General features: G+C 36.8%; 1 protein-coding gene across 7 annotated transcripts in view; it reads right to left on the reverse strand.

The window, feature by feature from the left end:
• Window positions 1–21701, reverse strand: part of KTN1 (kinectin 1) — an 89175-nt gene extending 67474 nt beyond the window's left edge. For 5 of the 7 annotated variants that reach the window (XM_033108135.1, XM_033108136.1, XM_033108134.1 and 2 more), the window contains exons 1-2: window positions 21555–21700; window positions 1772–2324 (exon numbers count right to left, since the gene is read on the reverse strand). In XM_033108135.1, the coding sequence (XP_032964026.1) occupies window positions 1772–2297 (526 nt within the window). In that variant the 5' untranslated portion in view covers window positions 2298–2324; window positions 21555–21700. Of the gene's footprint in view, window positions 1–1771; window positions 2325–10686; window positions 10756–21554 lie in introns of all 7 variants that reach the window. The other 2 variants (XM_033108130.1, XM_033108131.1) reach the window with 2 other exon arrangements.
• Between the last annotated feature and the right edge of the window lie 694 nt (window positions 21702–22395).

The raw sequence follows: 22395 nt of genomic DNA on the forward strand, positions 1-22395 counted from the left end.
ATGATCTCAGCCTTGGTCTCTAATGACACGTCTTTGCTCTTGCTGATCTTTCCTAATTCTTCTATTGCTGCCCTTGAGTCTCAGACATCTCTTGATTTCTTGGCTGTAGTCTCCATTTTAATTGATGACTAAACCAAGATAAGCAAAATCTTTTACCAATTTCAATGTCTTCATTGTATATTTAAAGTTGTTATGTCATACCATATCCAATAAAGTTAGTCATATCATTTTTACTTGGTAGACCTCTCTAATCTACTTTCTATATCTTCTGTCACTACCATAGTTCAGTCATTCAACTTAACTTTGGAAAACAATAACCTCTTAACAAGTCTGTCTACATCAAATTCTGTCCCATAAAATTTGTACTCCCAAGTTCTGCCAAAGATATCTTTCTAAAATATTAATCTGACCATGTAAATTAACCTGCTTGAAAATCTTCAACAATGGCTAACCTACAACATCCCAGCTCCTTAGCACTGTATACAAAAACCATTATGATCTAACCACTGCATATCTTTTCAGCTTTGTTTCCTATCACCTCCTACCTCACATTTTTATGGTTCGACAACACACTGTAATCGTATACCTTTGTGCCTTTACACACGATATCCTCCCAATGTGGAATGAGACCCCACTACCTGCCTGGTGAAGGGTTTCACTCTGAAGACCCAGCTTAGGCACTGCCTCCTCCATAGAGCTTTTTGTCCCTGGTCCCCGTAAGTAGTAGTATGGGCTTTGGTACTTCTATACGAGTACTTTATACATCTCTTATGTAAGTCCCATTTTATTACTGGCTTACATGTCCTTCTCCCCCACTAAAACATACGGTGCGTATTCTTATTCCTCTAGTCAATACCATACCTTGATCACAGCTGGCAAGCAAATATTTAAAAAACAACATAACTAATTTAACACATCACAAGGTAAGATACGCAACCAAGTACAAAGTACACTCAAGTCCCTTCATTCAGAGCAAACTGCTTGCAGTTCCATACATCATACTACGCCATTCCTCCTGTCCTTTCCATTTTACCTGTTAACTCCTCTCCCTGGAATACCCTGTCTCCACCCATTCCCAGCCGCACAAAAAAAACTAGCTAGTACTCACTCAACCTTTCAGATTAATTTCAGGCATTATATTATCTAAGTGGCCCACTTTAGAACTCCTACACTGGTTTAGACATATCTAGATCATAATACAAAACTTTTTATATGTATTATAATAATTATGTTTGTGGCTACAGCTAGCATGTGAATACCTTGAAAATGAACAATTCATCTCTGTGGTCCCTATACCTAGTATAATGCCTAGCATAAAACAGATCTATGCTAAAAGTTTGCAAAATGAATTATCAAGGGTAAAAAAAAATCTGATTTATCTTATCTCTTCATCTTTAATTCCAATCACATGATTAGAAAGTATTGATTGAAATAAATGTAAATGTTTCTAACTGCTGGTACTTACATGTCCTTAGTGGTGTTAGTGAAACAGATTTTATATATTTCCATTAAACGTCTTTTGTAATATGACGTTTAGTCATATTTGTAATATGAAGTTTAGTTTTAAATGCTGTTTTATGATCAATACTAATTATTTCTATCAGCAATTAATGTTAATAATAGTAAACACACAGTGAAAAGGATAATGACCTTGGTTTCAGACTCAATATTTAACACTTTACATGCACACCTAACAAAATACCTGACTTTCAAGCCCTAAAGTTATTAAAACAAATACAATCATCCAATGAAATTAAATAGAATACAATACCGCTTCCATTTTTAGACTTCTTCTGCCCTGGTTTCTTCTTTGAGACACCTGCTTCCGAGGGTGGGGTGGGCTGCTGAGTAACTGGGACAGGTTCTACTTTTTTGCCTGGAATCTTTGATACATCACTTTCTTTGGTGACCTGCTCTTCTAATACAGGCTTGTGTTTCTTTTCCTTCTTCTTTCTTTCTCTAACACTACTTGAAGTTTCAACCACATTCAATGGAACAGTTACAACTTGCTCATCTTCTACAGCCAAGGCATCAGATAATTTAAAGTCCCGGGGTACACTCTCAGAATCAGATTCATGGAGGTTCCCATTCTGGATTTCTTTCTTTTTATTCTTTTTCTTTTCTGCCTTCTTTTTATCTGTTTTGGTAGGAATAAGCTTTTGTTCTCTTTTCTGTTTTGCAAGAACTTCATCATATAATGTTTCTTTCATGAAAAGCCAGAAGAAGAGGAAAATTACTGTAATAACTACTGAAGGAATAAGGACAATAAAATATGTTGACTCATAAAACTCCATCATGCTTTTGTTAATGTTATCCTATAAAACCTAAATGGGAAAGAAAAAAAAAAACGGAGTCAGTCTTATAAAAATTAAACACACAAACCCTCTGCTCTTTCAAATGGTATTTCAGATCTAACCTGACCTACAAATCTAAGGAGGTTAGTTTTTTTTTTTTAAATCACATACTTGATTACTTTGCAAACTACAGTTCAAATATACTCTGAAAAAAAATTGTGGTAACTAGAAAAAGTATAACACATCCTTTTATTTTTAAATCATGTGAAAAGATCTCAACGGGAGAAAAAAAACTTAAGATATCCACTATTTTTCCCCCAAATATCCACTTTTGACACTTTAATAGTATTTTGTTTGTCTTTTATTGTCCAATGTTGATAAATACTACTATTATGTGGAAATAAAGAGGCATTAGCTATTACCAACACACTGGATATTCACTAAAAGTACCACACTCTTAATGACCAAAAAAATAAAGTAGTTATCTGTGTTTCTTTCCTAAATCTTCATTATCTACTTTACTCCCCATTTGTTTGTTTCTTTTGTTCAGCACAAGAAAATAAAATACTTTCTTTTTTTTAAAAAAAAAGAGGTAGTTCATGCCTTCATTTAGAGATTTAAGCCCATTCACAAACTGCTAGCACCTTTATTCCAGTGACTAACGACCTAATAATTGGTGAATACATCAAGGATATGGAAATAAAGTCAAAATCAAAATTTTAGGATGTGTCATTTGGCATTAAAATAAATTACAAATTAGATGTTTTGCTTCATTTTTTTCAAGGTGTCCCTTTCCGCAAACTTTACACTGTAACACAGATGGCCATCACCGTCATCCTTCCCAAATGTTAAAAAAGAATTTGCCTCATCAACAGAATATCAGCCCTACTTTTAGATTAACCCAATAACTAGAGAAAATAAAAGGTGTGATCTGACTACCAGATTTGCCTTGAATATAGACATGCTATCCCTCATCTGAAGGGTAGTAAAAGAACCAAATTCCACCTAAATAGAAGAATCATTATTCTAAGAATTATTTTAGATCTTAGAAAACATCTGCTTTAAAGTTGGATAAATCTGAGTTTGTCCAATATAAGATTTCACCAGAACCATTTTAATAGGACTATTTTCCAAGACAAAATAAAGCTCATCAGAGCTATGTGTTAATTGCCAAGACAGACAGACCTAGGAATCTTATATTGATAACATAATAAAGTTAAGCTTATTAAATTTAACTTTGTCTTTCAACTAATTTATGTCATTTAAAAATGTAGATATACTTTATTCAAGTTATACCAATAATGGCCCAAGTATGAGAACAGCCATAAATGGAACCTGAGAAAAAAGATGTTTATTAGGCACACTATTGACATTTGTGATTAAAACGGCATTTGTTAACATTTTGCATTTCTATAACCAATTTTAAAAATGGTATTAGCACAGCCCTGGTTTTAAGTTGAAGGGGAAAAGGAATGGTGTGCTAACAAAATACTAAAAGAAACTTTATACAGAATTTTTATTTCCCTGATAATTCATGGACTATCCAGGTTTTTAATTGGTTAGATATATTTTACTGTGCCTAAGTGCTACTGGTCAACCAGGAATGCTTTTGGGGAGCAGAAACCTGTTGGACTTTTGGGGTTTTTTTTGTTTGTTTTAACATTATCATCGATAGGTTACATAGCCTGTTCAAATAGGATATATCCTGAGTAAAAAGGAATTTTAAGATTGATGAATAGCAATACAGTAAAGCACTAAAATGAAATTAACTTTGGTGCAGATTCTGCCTTGGCTCCAAAAATCTCTTCTGACATAACTTTAAGGTCCAAACTACGTGCATGATTTTGGAAATGCTAAGCCAAAAAACTGAAGTGCTCCCATGTTGGTGGTGCCTATTGTGCACGTGGGCAAAAGCAACTGAACATCCTCTTTGATGGAATGCTCCCTCAAACCTGGCTCCTCAAGACTGCCAAAGACTATCACCCAGGTAAGAGCCTACTACCCAAAATGGCACAATATGATGAGTCACCATGAGCCAGAGGCAACAGAAACAAACTAAGGAATTAGATCCCTAAAGATTTAAGATACTGAAATAGATACAGATTATGACATACACACAAAGGAATAAGAGGGACTTGGGAAAATGAGCAAAGAACAGAAACTATCAAAAGTGACTGGTAGATATGAATCAATTAGGACTTCTACAAATAAAAAAAAATATAACCAAAATTTAAAAGCCAATGGATAAGTTAACATAAATGCAAGCTGACCAATTAAAGTGACTATTTCGATAGGCCACATCTGATGAGAGTGAATTAATTCAATGCAGAAAGAGGCCTGGGTGGAACAACCAACAGGACAAGGCAACTATTTTGGAGTATAGTGAGAGTGAGGGAGGAGTCTGAGACAACGCCTACATTTCTAACTTGGAAGTGTCCTTTAATGATGAAACCACTTGTCAAGATCAAGAATATAGGGACCAGTTCATGTCTCAGTTTCAGATATGATTCTGAAGAATATAAAATACAAGCAACTAGAGATCAGCAGTCAGCTGAGTCGACGAAATCAGCAGTAAAAGGCGACTACAGGTTCTAAATCAAGGACCAAAAGAAGCCACTTTCTAAAAAGTCCAATTCTGCCTCCTCCCTACTATATCAAATCTTAAAAACTTTACCTTGTCCTTTGTGTCTGTTCTTCACTTATCCTTCAAAACTAGCTCAAATCATACCTATGAAAATGTATTTTTTCAACTGTCTTCCACAATAGTCTATTATTCATTTACTAACAATTATTTAGCACTGTTTTCTAGGGTTCTTTTACTTCTGAAGAAACAGCAGTAAAAAAGGCCAAAACCCCTGCCCTAATAGGGCTAACGTTCTACTAAAAGGAAGTCAGGCCAGCAATTAATATACAGTATATAAGACAGGAACGTACATGGTATATTTGAGCAAGAACAGTAAGTACAATGTGCTTCAAGTATAATGAACAAGAAAATAAGCAGAAGATGAGGTTGAAGAGATCACCTGAAAGGGGCAAAGAGGCAGTGAATAAATCAGTTCCTTACAGGCAAACAGAAGGACTGTGGCTTGTCCTCTGAGTAATATGGGAAACCAACAGGCGTTCTGAGTAGAAAAGGTTGTAGGGAGAAGGTAAAAGCAGGAAAAACTGTTAAGACAATTGAAATAATCTAGGTAAGAGATGATTAGAGCAAGTTGGTAGGAAGGGAAATAGTAAGAAGTAGTCAAATTCTGGATATGTTATGAAGGTAAAGACAAGATGATTTGCTGAACACTACAATATGGGGTGTGAGAGAACAAGCAAAGACAAAGGCAACTCCAAAGATTTTAGACTAAACCAAAAACAATAAAATTGCCTTTTATTGAGATGGGGGAAATGTGGACAAGACATGGTTGGGGTTGGACACTGGGAGTTAGGTTTCAGACAAGTGAAGATGTCGTAGACAGGTAAACAAGAGTGTTTGGACACATAAGTCATGCAGGCTGGAGATATAAATTCAGGTGTATTCAGCATATGAATCATATTTAAAGCCATTGCTTGGATACAACCACTAACGGAATGGGTATAGAGGTCTCAAGACTGAGCCACTGGACAATTCAACAACAGAAAGATAAAGAACTGAGAGAGGAGGGAAGAGCAGACTAAGAGAGGGATAATGAAAATTAGGAACATGTTGCTAAATGAAAAGTGTATCAAGGAGAGATTGATCAACTTGTCAAATGATGTTGGTAAGTAAAGCACAATGAAAAGTAGGCATTGACTGTTGGATTTAGCAACGCAGACATTACCAGTGACTGTGACCACAGCAGTAGAGCAGTGGCGATCAGACCCTGATTGAAATGAATTCAAAAGTGAGAACTCCGGCAGGTATGGACAACTCTTTGGAGATCTCCTGTGAAGGGATGAGAGAAATTAAATGGAAGCTGGAGGGAAACAGAAGGTTGAATTTGGTTTCTAAAGATGTAGGAAATTACATCATGTTAATATGCTGACAAATATGATCCAGTAGAAAGGGAAATACTGGTGATGTAGGAGAGTGAGGGGCATTGTTTTCAAATGGCAAGAGGAACTAGAATTTGGTGTATAAGTAGAGACTGGTCTTAGACAGAAGCATGTCTACAGAAACATAAAAAAGGAAAAAGGCAGAGGCCCGCAAGGAGTTAGATATGGTGTAGAAGTTTGTGAAAATGCTCTTCCTAACGCTATTATTTTCTTAACAAAATGGGAGACAAAGTATTAGTTCTGAGTTAAGGATGGAAAAGGTGGTGTTTGGAGGTCACATAAAACACATTCTAATTACTATATTGGTAATTTTCTTATTCTTTATAAATTTTGTTCATTTTAAGACTCCAGGTAAATTTTAAAATTTGGATGGAAAATGCAGGATGCTTAGCAGTGTTGCACAAATACAAGGTGTGATCGAAAAATACAGTGAATGTTTAAATAAAAATTTATTACAGTAAAAGACACATTGCCACTATAATTCCCCTCAAAATACTCCCCCTCACTTCAAACACACTTATCCCATCGTTCTTGCCACTTTCTGAAACAGTTCTGCAAGTCCTCTTTCGTGAGTGTCTCTACTTCGTCCTCCATCATGACACGCTTCATGTCATACATTGCTTCTGGTATATGGCATTTTCTGTCAAATAAAAACATTACGGTGTGTCCTCATGCATCTTATTCACAGGATCTGGCACCGTGAAACTTCTGGCTTTTTCCCAAAGTCAAAATGACCATGAAAGGAAAACATTTTGAATCAATTTAGGATATCGAGGCAGCCACAACAGCACAACTTAAAGACACTCACGAAAGAGGACTTGCAGAACTGCTTCAGAAAGTGGCAAGAACGATGGGATAAGTGTGTTCGAAGCGAGGGGGAGTATTTTGAGGGGGATTAATGGCGGTGTGTCTTTTACTGTAATAAATGTTTTTTTTTAAACATTCACTGTATTTTTCAATCACACCTCATAGATTCACTGACTTTAAATGAACTTTTAATCTAGCTGAGGTGCCAAGTACGTAGTATCTATAAACTAGAGAGGCGGGAAAAAATACCTAACCTGAGCCTCAGTGTGGTCCTATTCTTCCAGCTCAAGTACCCTGCCTATAGCTAGTTCTCCTTCCCCTAAAAGCCTAAAGCATAAGTATTTTCTCTATACACAGTCACAACATTTTATGATAGGAGACAGTCTAACAATTATTGGGAAGCAGCAATATACTGCAGTGTGATAAAAAGAACAGACAATGGAACTCAAAATCTAAAATAGATCCAAATAAGATTTTTAAATTTTAGTTAACAGTAAGTTACTTCAAATCAGTACACAAAAGGCTGAATCATTCAGATCAAAGAAAGACATGCAGACAGATTAAAGTTTTAAACATAAGAAAACAAAGTACTTGAAGAAAACACAAAATAAGTAGACTCGTGTTATTTTATACTTATGTTTAAAAGTTTACAAGTGTATTACATCTGCAACAAGAATTTTTAAAACTTGATTCTATAAATCAGTAAGAAAAAATACCAATATAAAAAAACAGACAAAACATTAATCATTTCCTGAAACAGCCACCAAAATATAAAAATTCATCTAAATTTACATTCTCTAGTCAGTCACTACACCATAAGTATAATGGTCCCAGGGTCCACAATACAATTATAAAATTATCTTTTAAAATAAGAGGGAAAAGATTCAAAGTAACCAAAGGACAAGATAATTTAGTAAATCAAACACTGAGTTGCCTGACAAGGGAACTGCACTTACAACAGCTTTTCTAACACTAACTTTACAGACTACACCAAAATCTCAAAATTTGTGGTGCAATTCCAGTTTTAAATTAGAACAGTTATTTCTATGACTTACATCTTATTACCACACCCTTAAGATATTTTAGCAATAGCCATTCTAAAGTACTGCTACCCAAATCTGAAACAAACCCAACTAATGCCAGAGATGACTAATAAAATTTAATTTCCCCATTAGATATCAAGTCATAGCACATGAAACTTTATTTTTTTATCCAAGTTTATTTGTTATCCTTTAAATACAATAGATATATCAATTTGAACAGGTTCTCCAAGAAATTGAAAAGGCAGCTGCTAAAAGTTACACCAGTATCTTTCAGACTTTTGCTTACCCATCAAGCCCAAACTAATTCATTTTCTCAGGAAAAGACATTACTCATTTAAAAATACCTCCACAGGAGATAACATGGTTAAAAATTTATTCTGTAAAAAGATCAAACTTATAATTTGACAAACTGAAAGTTTTAATACCAAAAACTTAACACATTTTGCTACTCAGTATTTCAAATCAATACATAAAATTAGTTTCCAAAGAACAAAAATCATTTAAATTACTCAGACATTAACATTAAAACATGAAATTCACACCAATAACGTAGTAATTGTAAAACAGCTATTGTTTCCCCGAAAATAAAACCTAGTCGGGTTTTATATTAAGTTTTGCTACGAAAGACGCATTAGAGCTGATTGTCCGACTAGGTCTTATTTTCGGGGAAACATGGTATGCTGTATACAGACTTTCTCCCCCTAAAATTTACAATCTTGACCTGTCTTTTCTTTTTCACATGATTTCTGTATTGAAAAGGGCCTCTAATCCAACTAGCCACCCAAAGATTGGATGTAGTTAAACGGTTAGGGAGCCTGTGCCTGAAACCAGGGATGTTCACCTCACCTCCCATTAGCACCTTTTGTATCTTTAGAAATATGTAAGAAGAGTCTTCCTAGTTTTGATGTAAAATCTTATCTTCCTGTAACTCCTCCCTGTGGCCCTGTATCTGCCCTTACCTCTCCAAGTACGTCCAATTCCATTACAACAAGGTAGTCCTAATAACTGATGTCTGGTGTCAGTTAAATTTACCAGCAAACAGAAAACCTACTTCAAAACCTGTCATCCCTTAGGGAAGTTTGGCTAGGGTATTAAAAGTTGAATACAACAGGCTGATAAAATAACTCTTAGGTACATCCCCTTAGGTCACTAACGATGAAAGTACTAACATGATAAAATGTTATATTTATTCTTGCCTATTCCCAGAAAAGCCATAATATTTAAAAACATCATTTCACAAACTAAACATAAACTGGAAATGACGAGACAAGAATGTCAAATACTATCCAAAAAGACCCTAAGGGAACTAATGAAAAAGCTTCACTTATGAAACAAGATAAAAACTTGCCCAAGGACAGCCAAATAAACACAATAGAAATAATCCCAAATACATACGAAAAATTTAGTCAACAAGGCCATTTCGAATCAATCAGTTAAAAAAAAAACACAGATTATTTAAGAAGTAGTACTGGCACAAATGATAGCCATTTGGGTGGGTGGGAATTAAGCTCCTACCTCAATTACATATGGATCAAAGTTTTAAAGGATAAAAAGTTAAACCATGAAAGAACTACAAGACACAAGTGTATTTCTTTGCATTTTAAGATAATCTTGCCTTATAAAGGCTCTTCTATGTCTCCTGTAAAACCCAGAGCCATAAAGGAAAAGATTGGGAACTCTGACTAGGAAATATTTTATGACAATAAATGATTTTAAGAAATGACAAAGGTGGTTGCCTTAACATGAATATCACTTAAAATGTGAGAAAAAGATGAACCGAAGAGGAAAATGGTTAAAGGACATGCTTTGAATTTGCCTTAAAAATCTTTAAAAATCCCAAAATATCAAAAGTGAAATGAAACAAAAGGACCTTCCGTGTACTCACTTGGTGACCACCAGAGTGAAACTACGCCAAGTGACTTTAGCACACGGTAACTTGACTGTACATCCCCACTGGAAACGAGTGGAGGAAGAACGGCAAAAAAAGGGAAGTTAATCTTCCACTATTATAATCCTAATTTTGGTGGCAACGTGTACATTGCTATTCCAGTACTACGTAACGTGTGTATTGTGAGCTAACTGAAATGAGTGATTATGTTAAAATTGGAAACTCAGATTTTTGGCATTTTTTAAAGCAGATGTAGTTTAAAGGTCAGTGAAATTAAGTAAAAACCCCACAGGACTAAATTGGAGTAGAAACATCTGTATGTACTCATGCGATAATTTAGCTTATTAAAAATATATGCATTCTGGCCCTGTTGCCGAAAAAGACCTAGAAACAATAACCAACCCAGTCGCAAAAAGTACTCTTGGTACTGTGGTAACCATATTGTGGTTTTTAAATACCTTTTCACAATAAAACTATATATATATATATATATATATATGTATATACACAAACACACACACACTTGTTTATATGTAAAAATATACATATTCGTTTATATGTAAATATACATATTCTCAGCTCCCTCTTTCTCACTAGTACATGATTGCATATTTCTATAAACACTTCTCTTTACCTTGATTTTTTTAACTTCCAGAACAGACCTAGTTTGTCATTCGAGGCACAGCGGGCCCGGTAGGAACAGCTGAAAAAGAAATAATTGGGGAGGCAGGGAAGAGATGATCACAAGAAGGAGACAAAAAAAAAAAAACCTCCCCTTAAAATGAGACTAACAAACCCATAATACAAAACAGAAAGAAATTTAATGATGAGGGGAAAAAAATCAATGAAAACATGAATTCACATCAGATGGTATTAGCATTATTAAACATAAATAGTCCGACAAAGTTCTTAAAATTTGAATACGTTCAAAACGTCAGAGAGATAAGGGGATCGGGGTCTTTTTATAAGTAGCAAAAAGGTTATAAAACAAAAACAGTGAGAAATGAAACAGGTATATATGAAAAAGCAATTCCAAATCTAAGAAATTAAAATTGCAGATACTGGCATATAGACTTAATAGAATTAAACTCTAGACTGAACACAGAAGAAAAGTTGGTAAATTGCTACACAGTACTGAAGTTACCTAGAAAAACAGAGGGAAAAAGGGGAAACTGTAATTAAGATATTTACGTACAGGATAAACTAAGACTCCAGCATAGTTCTATCAAGAGAACAAATGTGAAAATAACAGAAGCAGTATTTAAAGAGCTGAAAATTTTCCCAAATTGAAGATCTATTCCTCAGATTAAATGTATACTCTGAGTACTAGCTGGATATACAGTAATAGGTCATCCACACAAGTGCACTTTGATGAAAAAAATACCAGAGGTAACTATCTTAAGGAAATAATTAACCAGACTGTTTCACAACAAATGTCCATAACTTAAGAAAACCACATGCAAACACTGGCATCACTCTGAAACTTTACAAACCTTTTATAATAGCCTATGGGAGTTGGAAGAGGGTAGAGACTTCAAAGTTTACTTAATAACTCTATCTATACTTTAGCATTCTTACCTAATTATTTTCTTATGACTCTAAAGGCAACGTGCAGACAATGCATAAAACTAATAATTCAAAGAGTATTTAAAAACTCTATCCTAGAAACGTGTATGTATGCAAATGCATACATTATTTCAAAGTAGCTACTAAATTCACACATTTTAGCATAAAAGGGAAGAAACAAAACTCAATTTTAGGGAAAGAATTGTTAAAGGCCATATAAAATTTTATAAGACAAAATGCAAGAATATCTTTGTAACTTAGAGGAAAGGAAAGATTTCTAAAACATGACACAAAGTTCAAATCATAAAAAGAAAATAATAAATTCAACTAAAGTTTTTAATTTTTATTAACAAAGACACCGTAAGAAAGTAAAAAGACAAGCCACAACGTGGAAGAAGACATCTGTGATACATAATCAGCAAAGAATTATTCAGAACATATGAAAAACTGCTATCAATTAAAAACAACCTAACAGAAAATTGAACGGCCATTCCAGATAAAAGGAAACAAAAAAGGCCAGCAAACGTCTGAAAAGGTGTTTCCTCTCAGTAAGCAGAAATGCAAAACCTACAAGACATCAACTCACATCCAATAGGCTGTCTGAATTTAGTTTTTGCCAATATCAAGTACAGGCAAGAATGTGGAATCACTGCATATATACACTAGTGAGAGGAATAAACTGGTGCAGTACATTGGAAAATAATTTGGCAATACCTACTAAAATTGAAAGTGTACCGCTCCTACAATTCAGTAATTCCACTCCTAGCTAGAGATAAGGTCCAAAACTATTAGTTATAACTGCAAATCTCATTAGTGGGTTAGTAAAAACCAACTTAGTGTGTTTTGATTAGGATTCTTATTTTTAATGAAATAAACTAGCATCTCACAGGGTTTTTTTTACCCAGAAAACTCGTTATATATGTATCTGTTAATGTACTGAGTCTCATAATGTAAAATTTATTTCTTACTGTAAGTGGTAACAAGTTTTTAAAAACTTGATCCTAAAACCATGTATGTATGCAATTGCATCAACAAACCTATGCAAAGTGTTCACAGCACCATCGTTTATAACAGCAAAAGAAAACCAGAAACAATCCAAATACCTATTGTCAACCTTTTAAAAGAAAAAGATAAGTGATTCGGCCAGCAAAATAGAGCTTATTCAGGAATAGCAGAAAGAGTAATTACAACTCAGGACAAGCAAACTATGACAAACCACAGGCAAGTCCAGAGAACAAAGGAAAGGAATACTCTTTTATAGAGGAAAGGAGGAAATTGGGAAGAGATACTTTGAACAATAGTTCACAGGAGGAAAGCAAGGGTTCAAAGTTTTGGTGGCTTCTCATTGACTGGGATGTTGCAGCTTCTCATTGGCTGGGTTGTTGCTGGGCAAAGAGAAAAATCTTCCTTCTTGCTGGAGTACGTAAAGTAAGCTGCAAGGAGTGGTACATGTGTGAGAGCTCTCTCTTCATTGCTTCCTACCTCCATTTTGGATTAGGTTTCCGTGATTTAATTTCATACCATCAACAGGTAATAAGTAAATTGGAAAATATTCATACCATAAATTCCATGCAGCAGTGAACATGAATCAATCAGAGCTATATATGACATGATGGAGGGCTATCAGGTCTATAAAGTTGAGGGGGGGGGAAGGAAGTTGCAAATAAACTCATAAAGAAGGATCCCATTTATAGAGTTAAAAAACAAACAAAAACAAAAAAATATAGTTTAGGAATGAAATCGATGTGGCAAAACTTTAAAAAAAGCAACTATAACAGACAGTGGTTGCTTCTGGGGGAAGGAGCAGATAAAGAAATAAAAACTTATGATAATGTTCTTGAACTGGGTACTAAGTACAGGGCTGTTCATTGTATCTTTACTCTTTAACTTACACATATTTTATAAATATTATTTAATATGTACTTAATTATAAAAACAAAAAAATTTAAATAAAGCTGACTGAAAGGTATCTGGAACACAGGTATTCGTTTTATATTTAATCTTCAAACTACAGACACATTCTACATTCTCTTGTACACTTGAATCAACAAAAAATTTTAACATTCAACAAAAAATAAAATTTAACATTCAACAAAATTTAACATTCAACAATAAATATTTAACATTCAACAAAAAAATAAAAAGATGATAATTAAGTAGGAAGAGGTAAATATAAATTAGAAACAGATAAGCAAACAGGCATACATTTCCCTGCTTCTTAAATTTACACAAATACAATTATGACAGTGCTGAATACATCTAGAAAGTTGTACTTTGGAACAAATTTCCCAAACAGAAAATAAAAGCAAATACTTTAAAATAAGAAACTACTGAAATTTTACAGAAAATACCCAGGATTTTCTTGACTTAGCACAAAGCTACCTTAAGAAATTAGATAGACATAGTACCCAAGAGTAACAACTAAAACCTCTTTAATACCAAAAGCAGTATGTTATTTTAAATGCTGCTGGGACTTTTTGCTTAAATGAAGGTTATTGCTGGGACTTTTTGCTTAAACAAAGGTTACATAAAACTAAAAATATATGGAATATAATTACTCACCTATTTATGCCAGGTAAATAATGCTAGAAGAGTAGACAAGAATTCAGCCATTCTCATTTTACAACTAATTTATGTTTATAAAGCATTTCTCTTTCTCCTTCTCCCATCAGACAAGGTAATTGCATGGGTTATACTTTACATATAATTCCAAAGCTAATCTTAAATGTACTTTACTTGAAAAGTACTCCAAAAATTTCAGGCTCAGAAAGACTTCCTTCATGTTAAAACTAAATGTAGTTTTTTTTTGTTTGTTTGTTTTTTTAAGAATCCCTCCACCTCCCATCCGCACCCCCAAAAAAACATAAGGAGCAAAAAAAAGAACTAAGCCACTTTTACAAAGGATCCAATTTAAACTTAAAATTACAGTTAACACCTAGGTCAAAGTGGAAGCCATTTGAGAAATTATGCCCACTAATCAGCAACAGTGTACTAACCACAAAGATTAATGCACCACAATATCTGAAACTCTATCCAGAAAGAGAGTACCAAATGATATGACAAGCTTGAGAAATTCACTTCACAGAAATCATGACGTTCAGCCAACCTCAGACATCTTGATTATGAAAATATGTAAAATAATTACAGAGCACATTTCAAATGAACACAAGTTCCCAATAAAAAGCAAGTACAAGTCACAAGCACCTAAACGAATTCAGCCTGTGTGTGGATATTAAAGATTGAAGGAAACATCTTAAATGTTCAGCAACATAGCATTCAGAACACTGGGAACTTTGAATGTACGGCTTGGCTTTCTTCAAATTTATTTCAAAGATAACTAAATCGAAACACAATCAATCAAATTATTTATGTGCGTATTTCACTCAGAACATTTACATTGCTGACCAATAAGACTAACTGGTATGAATTTTGCTGAAATTCGTGTATTAAATTTTGTTTTCCATTCCATTTTCAAGAGTAAACCTCAAACCCCTATTCTTGAAATCTCCATTCCATACAAACCAACTAGACATGCTTAAAGGATGGCACAAATGACAAGCAAAAGGCTCAACGAGTCCTATTTTCAAACATCAAGCAATTCACTCATTCATCAAATTCAGCACTAACGTTCCAAAAATATAGTTCACAATGTTAAACAAGACAAAATTCCTGCCTCGTTGTGCTTACATTCTTATAGGTGAGACAGATGTCAAGCATATAAACAGGCACATATAATCATGTGAAAGCCAGGACAAAGAATCATGTGAAGGCCAGGACAAAGAATAGAGAGGATATGCAGGTAAGGTAGGGTGATTGGGGTTAGCCTTTCTGAGACAATCTTTGAGCAATGCTTAGAAGATCACAGGGCAGTAACTCATAATGCACATACTCAAGAACTGAAACTGAAAAAATTTCTTGGAAACTAAAAGGATTATAGTCTATCCATTGCTTTCTATATAAAGCATCTTATAGCACTTGGTGTTAAATAGCTTTTACTATTTTCTCCACTTGGAAAACTTCAAGTCCTCAAATTTAAGTCACTACCTTTCAGAGTTAATCCTCTAACTCAAGGTGAAAAATCTTTATAACCTTAATGTAGCTAAGACCTAACATCAGATAACTGTACATGAAGAGTGCTTTATTTTCTTCAGAAAGCATTCTTACAAAAGAGCTCAATGGGTGAGAATGAGCTCTAGAGTCAGAACACCTCAGTTCAAATTCAGGTTCCTCTTATTTGCTCTGTGTCTTTGAACAAATTATTTAACCTGCCTTCCTAGTATCCACTAAATGGTACCTATCTCGTAAGGTTGCTGAAGAGAATTAAATGATACTGTACATAAAGTATGTACAGACCCTTATAGCAAATAAGCACTCTAATGTTAGCTATCACTTATGTAGCAACTACCAATACAGAGCGTGCCAAAAAAATGTATACACATTTTAAGAAAGAAAAAAACTATATTAAAATTGTAATATTCAATATATACCAATAACAAAAGATGAATACAAGTCATGTTTGACTTCTGCAATGACAAGAGGTGCTCAAAGTGGTTACTATCACATAATTTTAATACAGTTTTTTTGGCACCCTCTGAATAAGCAATGGACCTCAGGCCTATTAAGTAAGATAGATAAGTTCACATATACAGTAAGTGGTACTAACTAGCAAAGCCAAATCCAAACCCAAGATCTTCAGACTCCTTAGCACCCACGCTGTTTTCACTACGTCACACATTCTATAAAGAACTGAGCAATAAGAAACTTGCATAAAACTTTAGAGTTAATAAGGTCTAAGACCTGTAGGTCTCCTAACTAATGACTTCCAGCTTATTACACCAGACCAGACTGTTTCCTTGACAACTTAAATGACTCATGTGTAAGAATAAACAATGATTGTCCCACATTTTCCAGTGAGCATGTAGCATAACATCAGGTATCTTGATAGACAACTATATGAAAATCATGTAAGTTCTGATAACTTATTGTAGATTATACTTGGAGTAAAATAAAGAAAATGTGCATAAATGACATTCTCCTCTAATAACAATAGGCAGCTAGGATCGTATGGCCCCTATAAAACCTATTCAATATGGAAGCTATTTTAAAGGACATTTCAAAGAATTAAATGACATTTCTCCCCTTGGTAAAAACACATGGACTGGTGTCTACAGAAAGCTAATGCTTCTGGCTAACAACCTAGTCTCCTGTGTACTCAGTTCTGTAAATCCATTAAATATGAGACTATAACGACAAAAACTGTTATTTCTATGAAAAGTAAGTTAAATCCTTTGGAAGGTCTTGATGAAGGAGTGGAAGAATCTAGAATGACTTTGAACTTGGAAAGTTTCCCAATGCCTACATTTTCATTCCACTTTAAAGAAGCCAACACCAGAAATCATCAACAATGCTTTTAGGGTATGATTTATAGAGAAAAAAATCATGAGGACCCCCCCCTACTCAAAGATGAGACTGATCCAAATAACAAGATAGGAAAATAAAAGTGAATGTTTTAGTTAAAATAAAACACTTAAAATGTACAGATACTTTCAGTTTTTGCTTTAACCAACTGTTTGAATCACCTAACCAATGGTTCTAACCACATGGGGCTGGTAAGAAGGTCTCCACCACACTCTAATATCACTCTCTCCATGAAGGGGTCCCCAAAGCTCCCCACCAATTTTCTTCTACTCTCTGACTGTTCCTAGGAAAGGAGCAAACTGAAAACTACATGTGTTCAAGAATTAGGTATCCATTACAGTAAGGAACTGCAGGATAAGGATTAATTCATCATAAGTCTTTACTGAGCCCATGCTATATGCCAAGCACTGTCTAAACCCTTTGATCTAGCAATAAACAAAACAAACAAAAGCCCTGCCCTCACAGAGGTTACATGATAGTGTGTGTTTGGGACTAAAGAAAAGGAACAATCAACACAATGAACAAGGCCATTACATAGTTTGTCAGAAAGTGGTAAGTGCTATGGAGAAAACAGTGCAGGGTACAGGGCATAAATAGAGGAGTGCAGCTTCAAATAAAATAGTAAAGTAGTAAGGAAGGCCTTTTGAAAAACATTTGAAGAGCAGAGTTGAAGGAGGGGCAGGAGTCGACCATGAAAATATCTTAAGGAAAAGATGATCAAAGGAGGACCAACAGCCAATGTGCCTCCCGAAGACAGCCAGTGGGGCTGAAGGGAAAAAGCAGGGGACAGAGGAGACCTAAATTAAGAGAGGCAAGGGGGGATGGGGAGACTAAGAATCCTCAGCCTCTGGAAGGCCTTGGAGGCGGTAAGCACTTAGCTTTTACTCTGCATATTGGAAGTCACAGCAGGGTTTTAAAGACAGAAGCGATAGGATCTGGTTGTTATGTTGAAAAAGATTGTAAGAAGCCAGGAGAGAAACAGGGAGATCAATTAGGAGACAAATTGCAAAATCCTTGGCAAGAGATACAAGAATGGGTTGGACTAGCCTAGTGCGCAGTGGAGGTGGTAAGAAGTGATTTGATTCTGGATATCTTTTCAAGATGAGACAGTGCCAAGAATGCCAAGTGTGAAAATGATAAATCAAGAATGACTCCAACATGTTTTCTGCCTGAATGTTGGATGGAATTGCCATCAAATGAGATGACATCAAATGAGACAGCAACGTAGGCAGGTTTAAAGAGAAATGTCGAAATTCAGTTTGAGTTGACTACCTAACATGCAAGAAATGTGGAACAGGTTGTCTGGAGTGCAAGAGGGAAGTCTGGAATGGAGATATAAATATGAGAGCCAGCAGAATATAGGTATTTAAAGCCACCACTCTGGATGAGATCACCAGAGAAGTATAAAAAGAAAAGAGAACCAAGGACCAAGCACTTCAACTTCAAGAGTAGAGAACAAATCATCAAGACAGAATGAGCAAAGCAATTAGTAAGGAGAGAAACCCAAAAAGCAAAGTCCTAGAAGGAGGGGAGTGTAAACAATTTAAGTTCCACTTAGTGTACAAAGCACTTTGTTGAACCCAGATTTAAGTTAAGGTTAAAAGTTCTAAAATCACCCTGTAGTAGTCAAAGTGATATGTAAAATACTAAATTATAACTTTTTGTAATAGAGCTGAACTTTTTCTTAAATACTTCCTAGGAATACTATATTTCCTATTAGAGTCTCTACTAAAAGTATTCTTAGTACTAAAAGCATATTTTGCCTATTTTATCTTTTTAACATAAAGCGAATTAAAAGGTTATATACCATTTTAAAAAAAAGCCTAAATGGTTTACAGTATCACCTCACTCAAAGACTTTAAACACCAATTCAACAGCGTGGCATGCAAACAGTTATAAATTGTCATTGCTTTTCTTTTTCTAGAGCTCAGATACAGAAAGTCAAGTTAATTAAACTCCTTAGTTTATGGTACGTAGGGTTTCCCCCCCTAGTTAATTTTGTTTATAGAACAGCTTATATTCCTATCTACACCAACATTTTCACTGTAATTTGCACATAAACTACATTTTCAAGATCAGAATACTCAAAGTCATGTTCACAAAACTGAAAAAGGATGAAGTGAAACTCAACTCTATGCATAAGAATGATCATCAATGATCATTTCTAAAGAACCAGTTATTGCTTCTAGTCTCTAAGTATATTCTGGATTTGCCTTCAGAATAACTAAAAACAAACAGTACACAGAAGCAGTTTATAAAAATGTTATCAAATATTTCAATATTCTTATAAAGTATGGTCTCTCTACATTTTCTTATTACATATTAGGTCAGATTCCTAGGAAACCCAAAAGTTTCCTGGAGCCATTCAGTTTAATTTTTATTAAAATTTAAATTTTTTTAAATCTTCACAAAGTATTGGGCTCTTTTAGATTAAAACTTCCTTTGCTATAAAAAAATAAGCAAGAAATTGAAAATACATCTGTATATTTCAAGTAAAATTCAAGTTAAGAACTTACTGCCAGTTACAATCCTAATACAGGTCCTTCAGATGTTAAGCCTCAAGAAAAGCCTTCACTTCTTAAGTCCTTTAGAAAAGCCCCAAACTGTTATTTACCATCTAATTATTAACATGTTCTCCCTACTATAAGCAGATTAAAGTCTATAAACTAGAAGGAGGCTTGGGTTGAGAGCCCCAAGAAAACACATCAAGCAGAAGAGACTATTGATATTAAGGGAGGATATATTAACAGAGAAAATTAAATTGTAAATAAAATCATGTATTAATGGCTCTTCATAATGTTGATCCTAAGTCATCAAGAAAGGGTTAAATAATACTCAATATCCTTTATAATTTTAAATTTCCTAATACATTTAAGAAAAAAATTTCATTAGGTTTTGTTACATTTTAAGTTTCAATATGAGTCTCAAAAAGGTAAAGTAGGTAGAACACCTCATTCTCTAAGCACACCTTACAGAATGTTGACTGCTGATGCTGCAAAATTACGAGACGTTTCTAATTCAACGCTACAGCAGGAAGGAGAAATATTTTTCTTAAAACCTACAAACTATATATTTATTCTTAGATCCTTTAACTAAAGGGGGTTGGGAGAGCCTTGTTTGTCAGAGAACACATTAAATATGAAAATCTATAGTAAGGCACGTACACCCAAAATACAGATCAACTTAATAGTGCTCCAGTGTTATTCTTGGGAGGATCATTCCAAGTGTCATCAGCAACTGTTTTCGCCAAACTGGGGACAGCATTGCCATGTGCCTGCTAGGTGAGGTAGGGAGAACAAGTGCAACCTAATTTAGCAGGAACTCAAACTTTAGGTCAATTCTTATACAATTCACAGTGTTCAGTTCACCCCAAGGTGTTATCTGTAGCAGGCTATGAGTGTCTACATTTTTCAAAGCATCTTTGAAAACACACACACACACACACACACACACAACTTTGAACAGTTAACTTCAACTGTAGCTTCTTCAGCAGTGCTTACTCAGATACTACTTGCTAAGGAATCCTCTTCTGGTATAGGCCCAAACGAATTTAGACTCCTCCTTCCTTCCAGAAGGAATGGTTAAGGTGAAACAGCCCTCTCTAACCTAACGAAGGTGCAGTGGCCGAGGTCAGCGTGCCGCTCCGCGCGTCGGGGGCCGCGGGTCTCTGGTGCACACATGCTCCTTCACGACCAACGCGCGGGACTGCACAGCCCACACCAAGTATCTGATTACCAAAAGACTTTTCTAGACTGCCAGTTTGGTTTTCTGCCGAGGTCCCCAAAGCCAAAAATCTCATTGTTGGAAACTGAAGGGGGGTGGGGGGGATCGGTGAAGAAGACACACCCCTCAGGGAGAGGAAAGGATAACTTCCCCCGTCTGGAGGGCGGTCCAGAGATTTTTCCGAAAGTCTCCCCTCACGCTGCTTTCTCATCCCCAACCGCCCCCCATCACGACCCCGGGACACACACAAGGCTGGGGGGAGGATTCCGGGACGCGGGCCAACGCGGGTTCCCTAAATATCCCGAGAGAACGGCGAGGACTGGAATTCCAGCATGGCGTAAGCGTGGCCGAGCTCCGGCCCAGGGACGCCGGGGGAGACGCGCTCCCTCGGTCCACCGTCCGAGGAGGCGGTAATCCGCCTTCCCTCAGGCCCGGCTAAAAATAGGCGCCTCGGTCACCCCAGGGCCCTCTCCCGCCAACCTCGCCCTCAGGAGACGTCCCCCGGGGAGTCCTCGGAGGCGCCGCGGCAGAGCTGGGGTCGGGCCCTGGGCGGCCCGGCGAGGCCGAGCGACCCTTGCAGCCCGCCCGCTGCGGAGTCCCGGGCCGGAGCCCGGCGGCGGTGAGCCGTAGCCCGAGGCCTACCCGGCAGGCGGCTACGGCGGGCGGTGTACGGGCCCCGCGGCCGCGCCCCCCGCCCGGCGCGGCCCTCCCTCCTGCCCTGAGACCCAGAGGCCGGCGCCGCCCTCCCCCCGCGGTCCCTGAGGCCGGCGCCCGACACAGCCTGCTCGCCCTTACCGTGCGCGTCCGAGAAAGGAGAACGGAAAGACGCGGCGGCGCCGGCACTACAGACTGGGCCCCCCGATCCAAGGCGCCGCCGCCGCAGTTGCTCAGGTGCCGTCGCGCCGCCCAGCAGGAAACGGGCGGCTTCAGGGCGGGGCGGCCCCCGCACGTCCCGGCGTCTGGGCCGGCGGTGCTCGGAGACCGCCCCTTAAAGGGACAGGCACCCGCCACCTCGGCCCCGGCGCGCTCTGGTAAGCCTGCTGGTCCCGCTAGCTCGGGATTCCGGGGCTTTCCTCCCGAGATCAAGTTCCGCAGCTAGGTGGCTGCTCCGGAGTTGGAGGCTCAGCGGAATTCGTTCGTCAGCCCTGCTCTTTCTCACTTTGTCTCCCCTCCCCCCAAAGCTAGTTTCGTCTTGCTTGGCCCTGCTGCCAAAGCACCACCCTGGATAATTTTTTTTTTTTTAATCTTAAGTAAATGGTACTCGATTTCACCCTGCCCGACCCAGATTCCTCCCCAGAAATCACTGGAAATCTTCCATTTCTCCGTCCCCAGAGTTTCTCTTTGAGTTCTCTCCTTCAGGCAACCCTCGCTGCAAAAGGGAGAGAAAATAAAAAACCTACCCAAACAAATCGTGTGCAAATATTATGAAGCTGTGTGTCTGCCAGCTGGTGGGCATTCATTAAGCTAGGGTAAATAACTAGGCTTTGCACCGGAAAGGAGAGGTTGGCCAGAATTCCCAGCTTATTAGTTTGCCCTTTGCTAAAAAGGATGGCAGCGATCTTCCTGGTCCACTGGCAAGTGAGATGTGTTGATTATCATCACTTATTGCTTATCAATTTCTCGCAGAATTCCAGGC

Source organism: Rhinolophus ferrumequinum, chromosome 6 (genome assembly GCF_004115265.2).
Source record: "Rhinolophus ferrumequinum isolate MPI-CBG mRhiFer1 chromosome 6, mRhiFer1_v1.p, whole genome shotgun sequence".
NCBI classification, from domain to species: Eukaryota; Metazoa; Chordata; class Mammalia; order Chiroptera; family Rhinolophidae; genus Rhinolophus; species Rhinolophus ferrumequinum.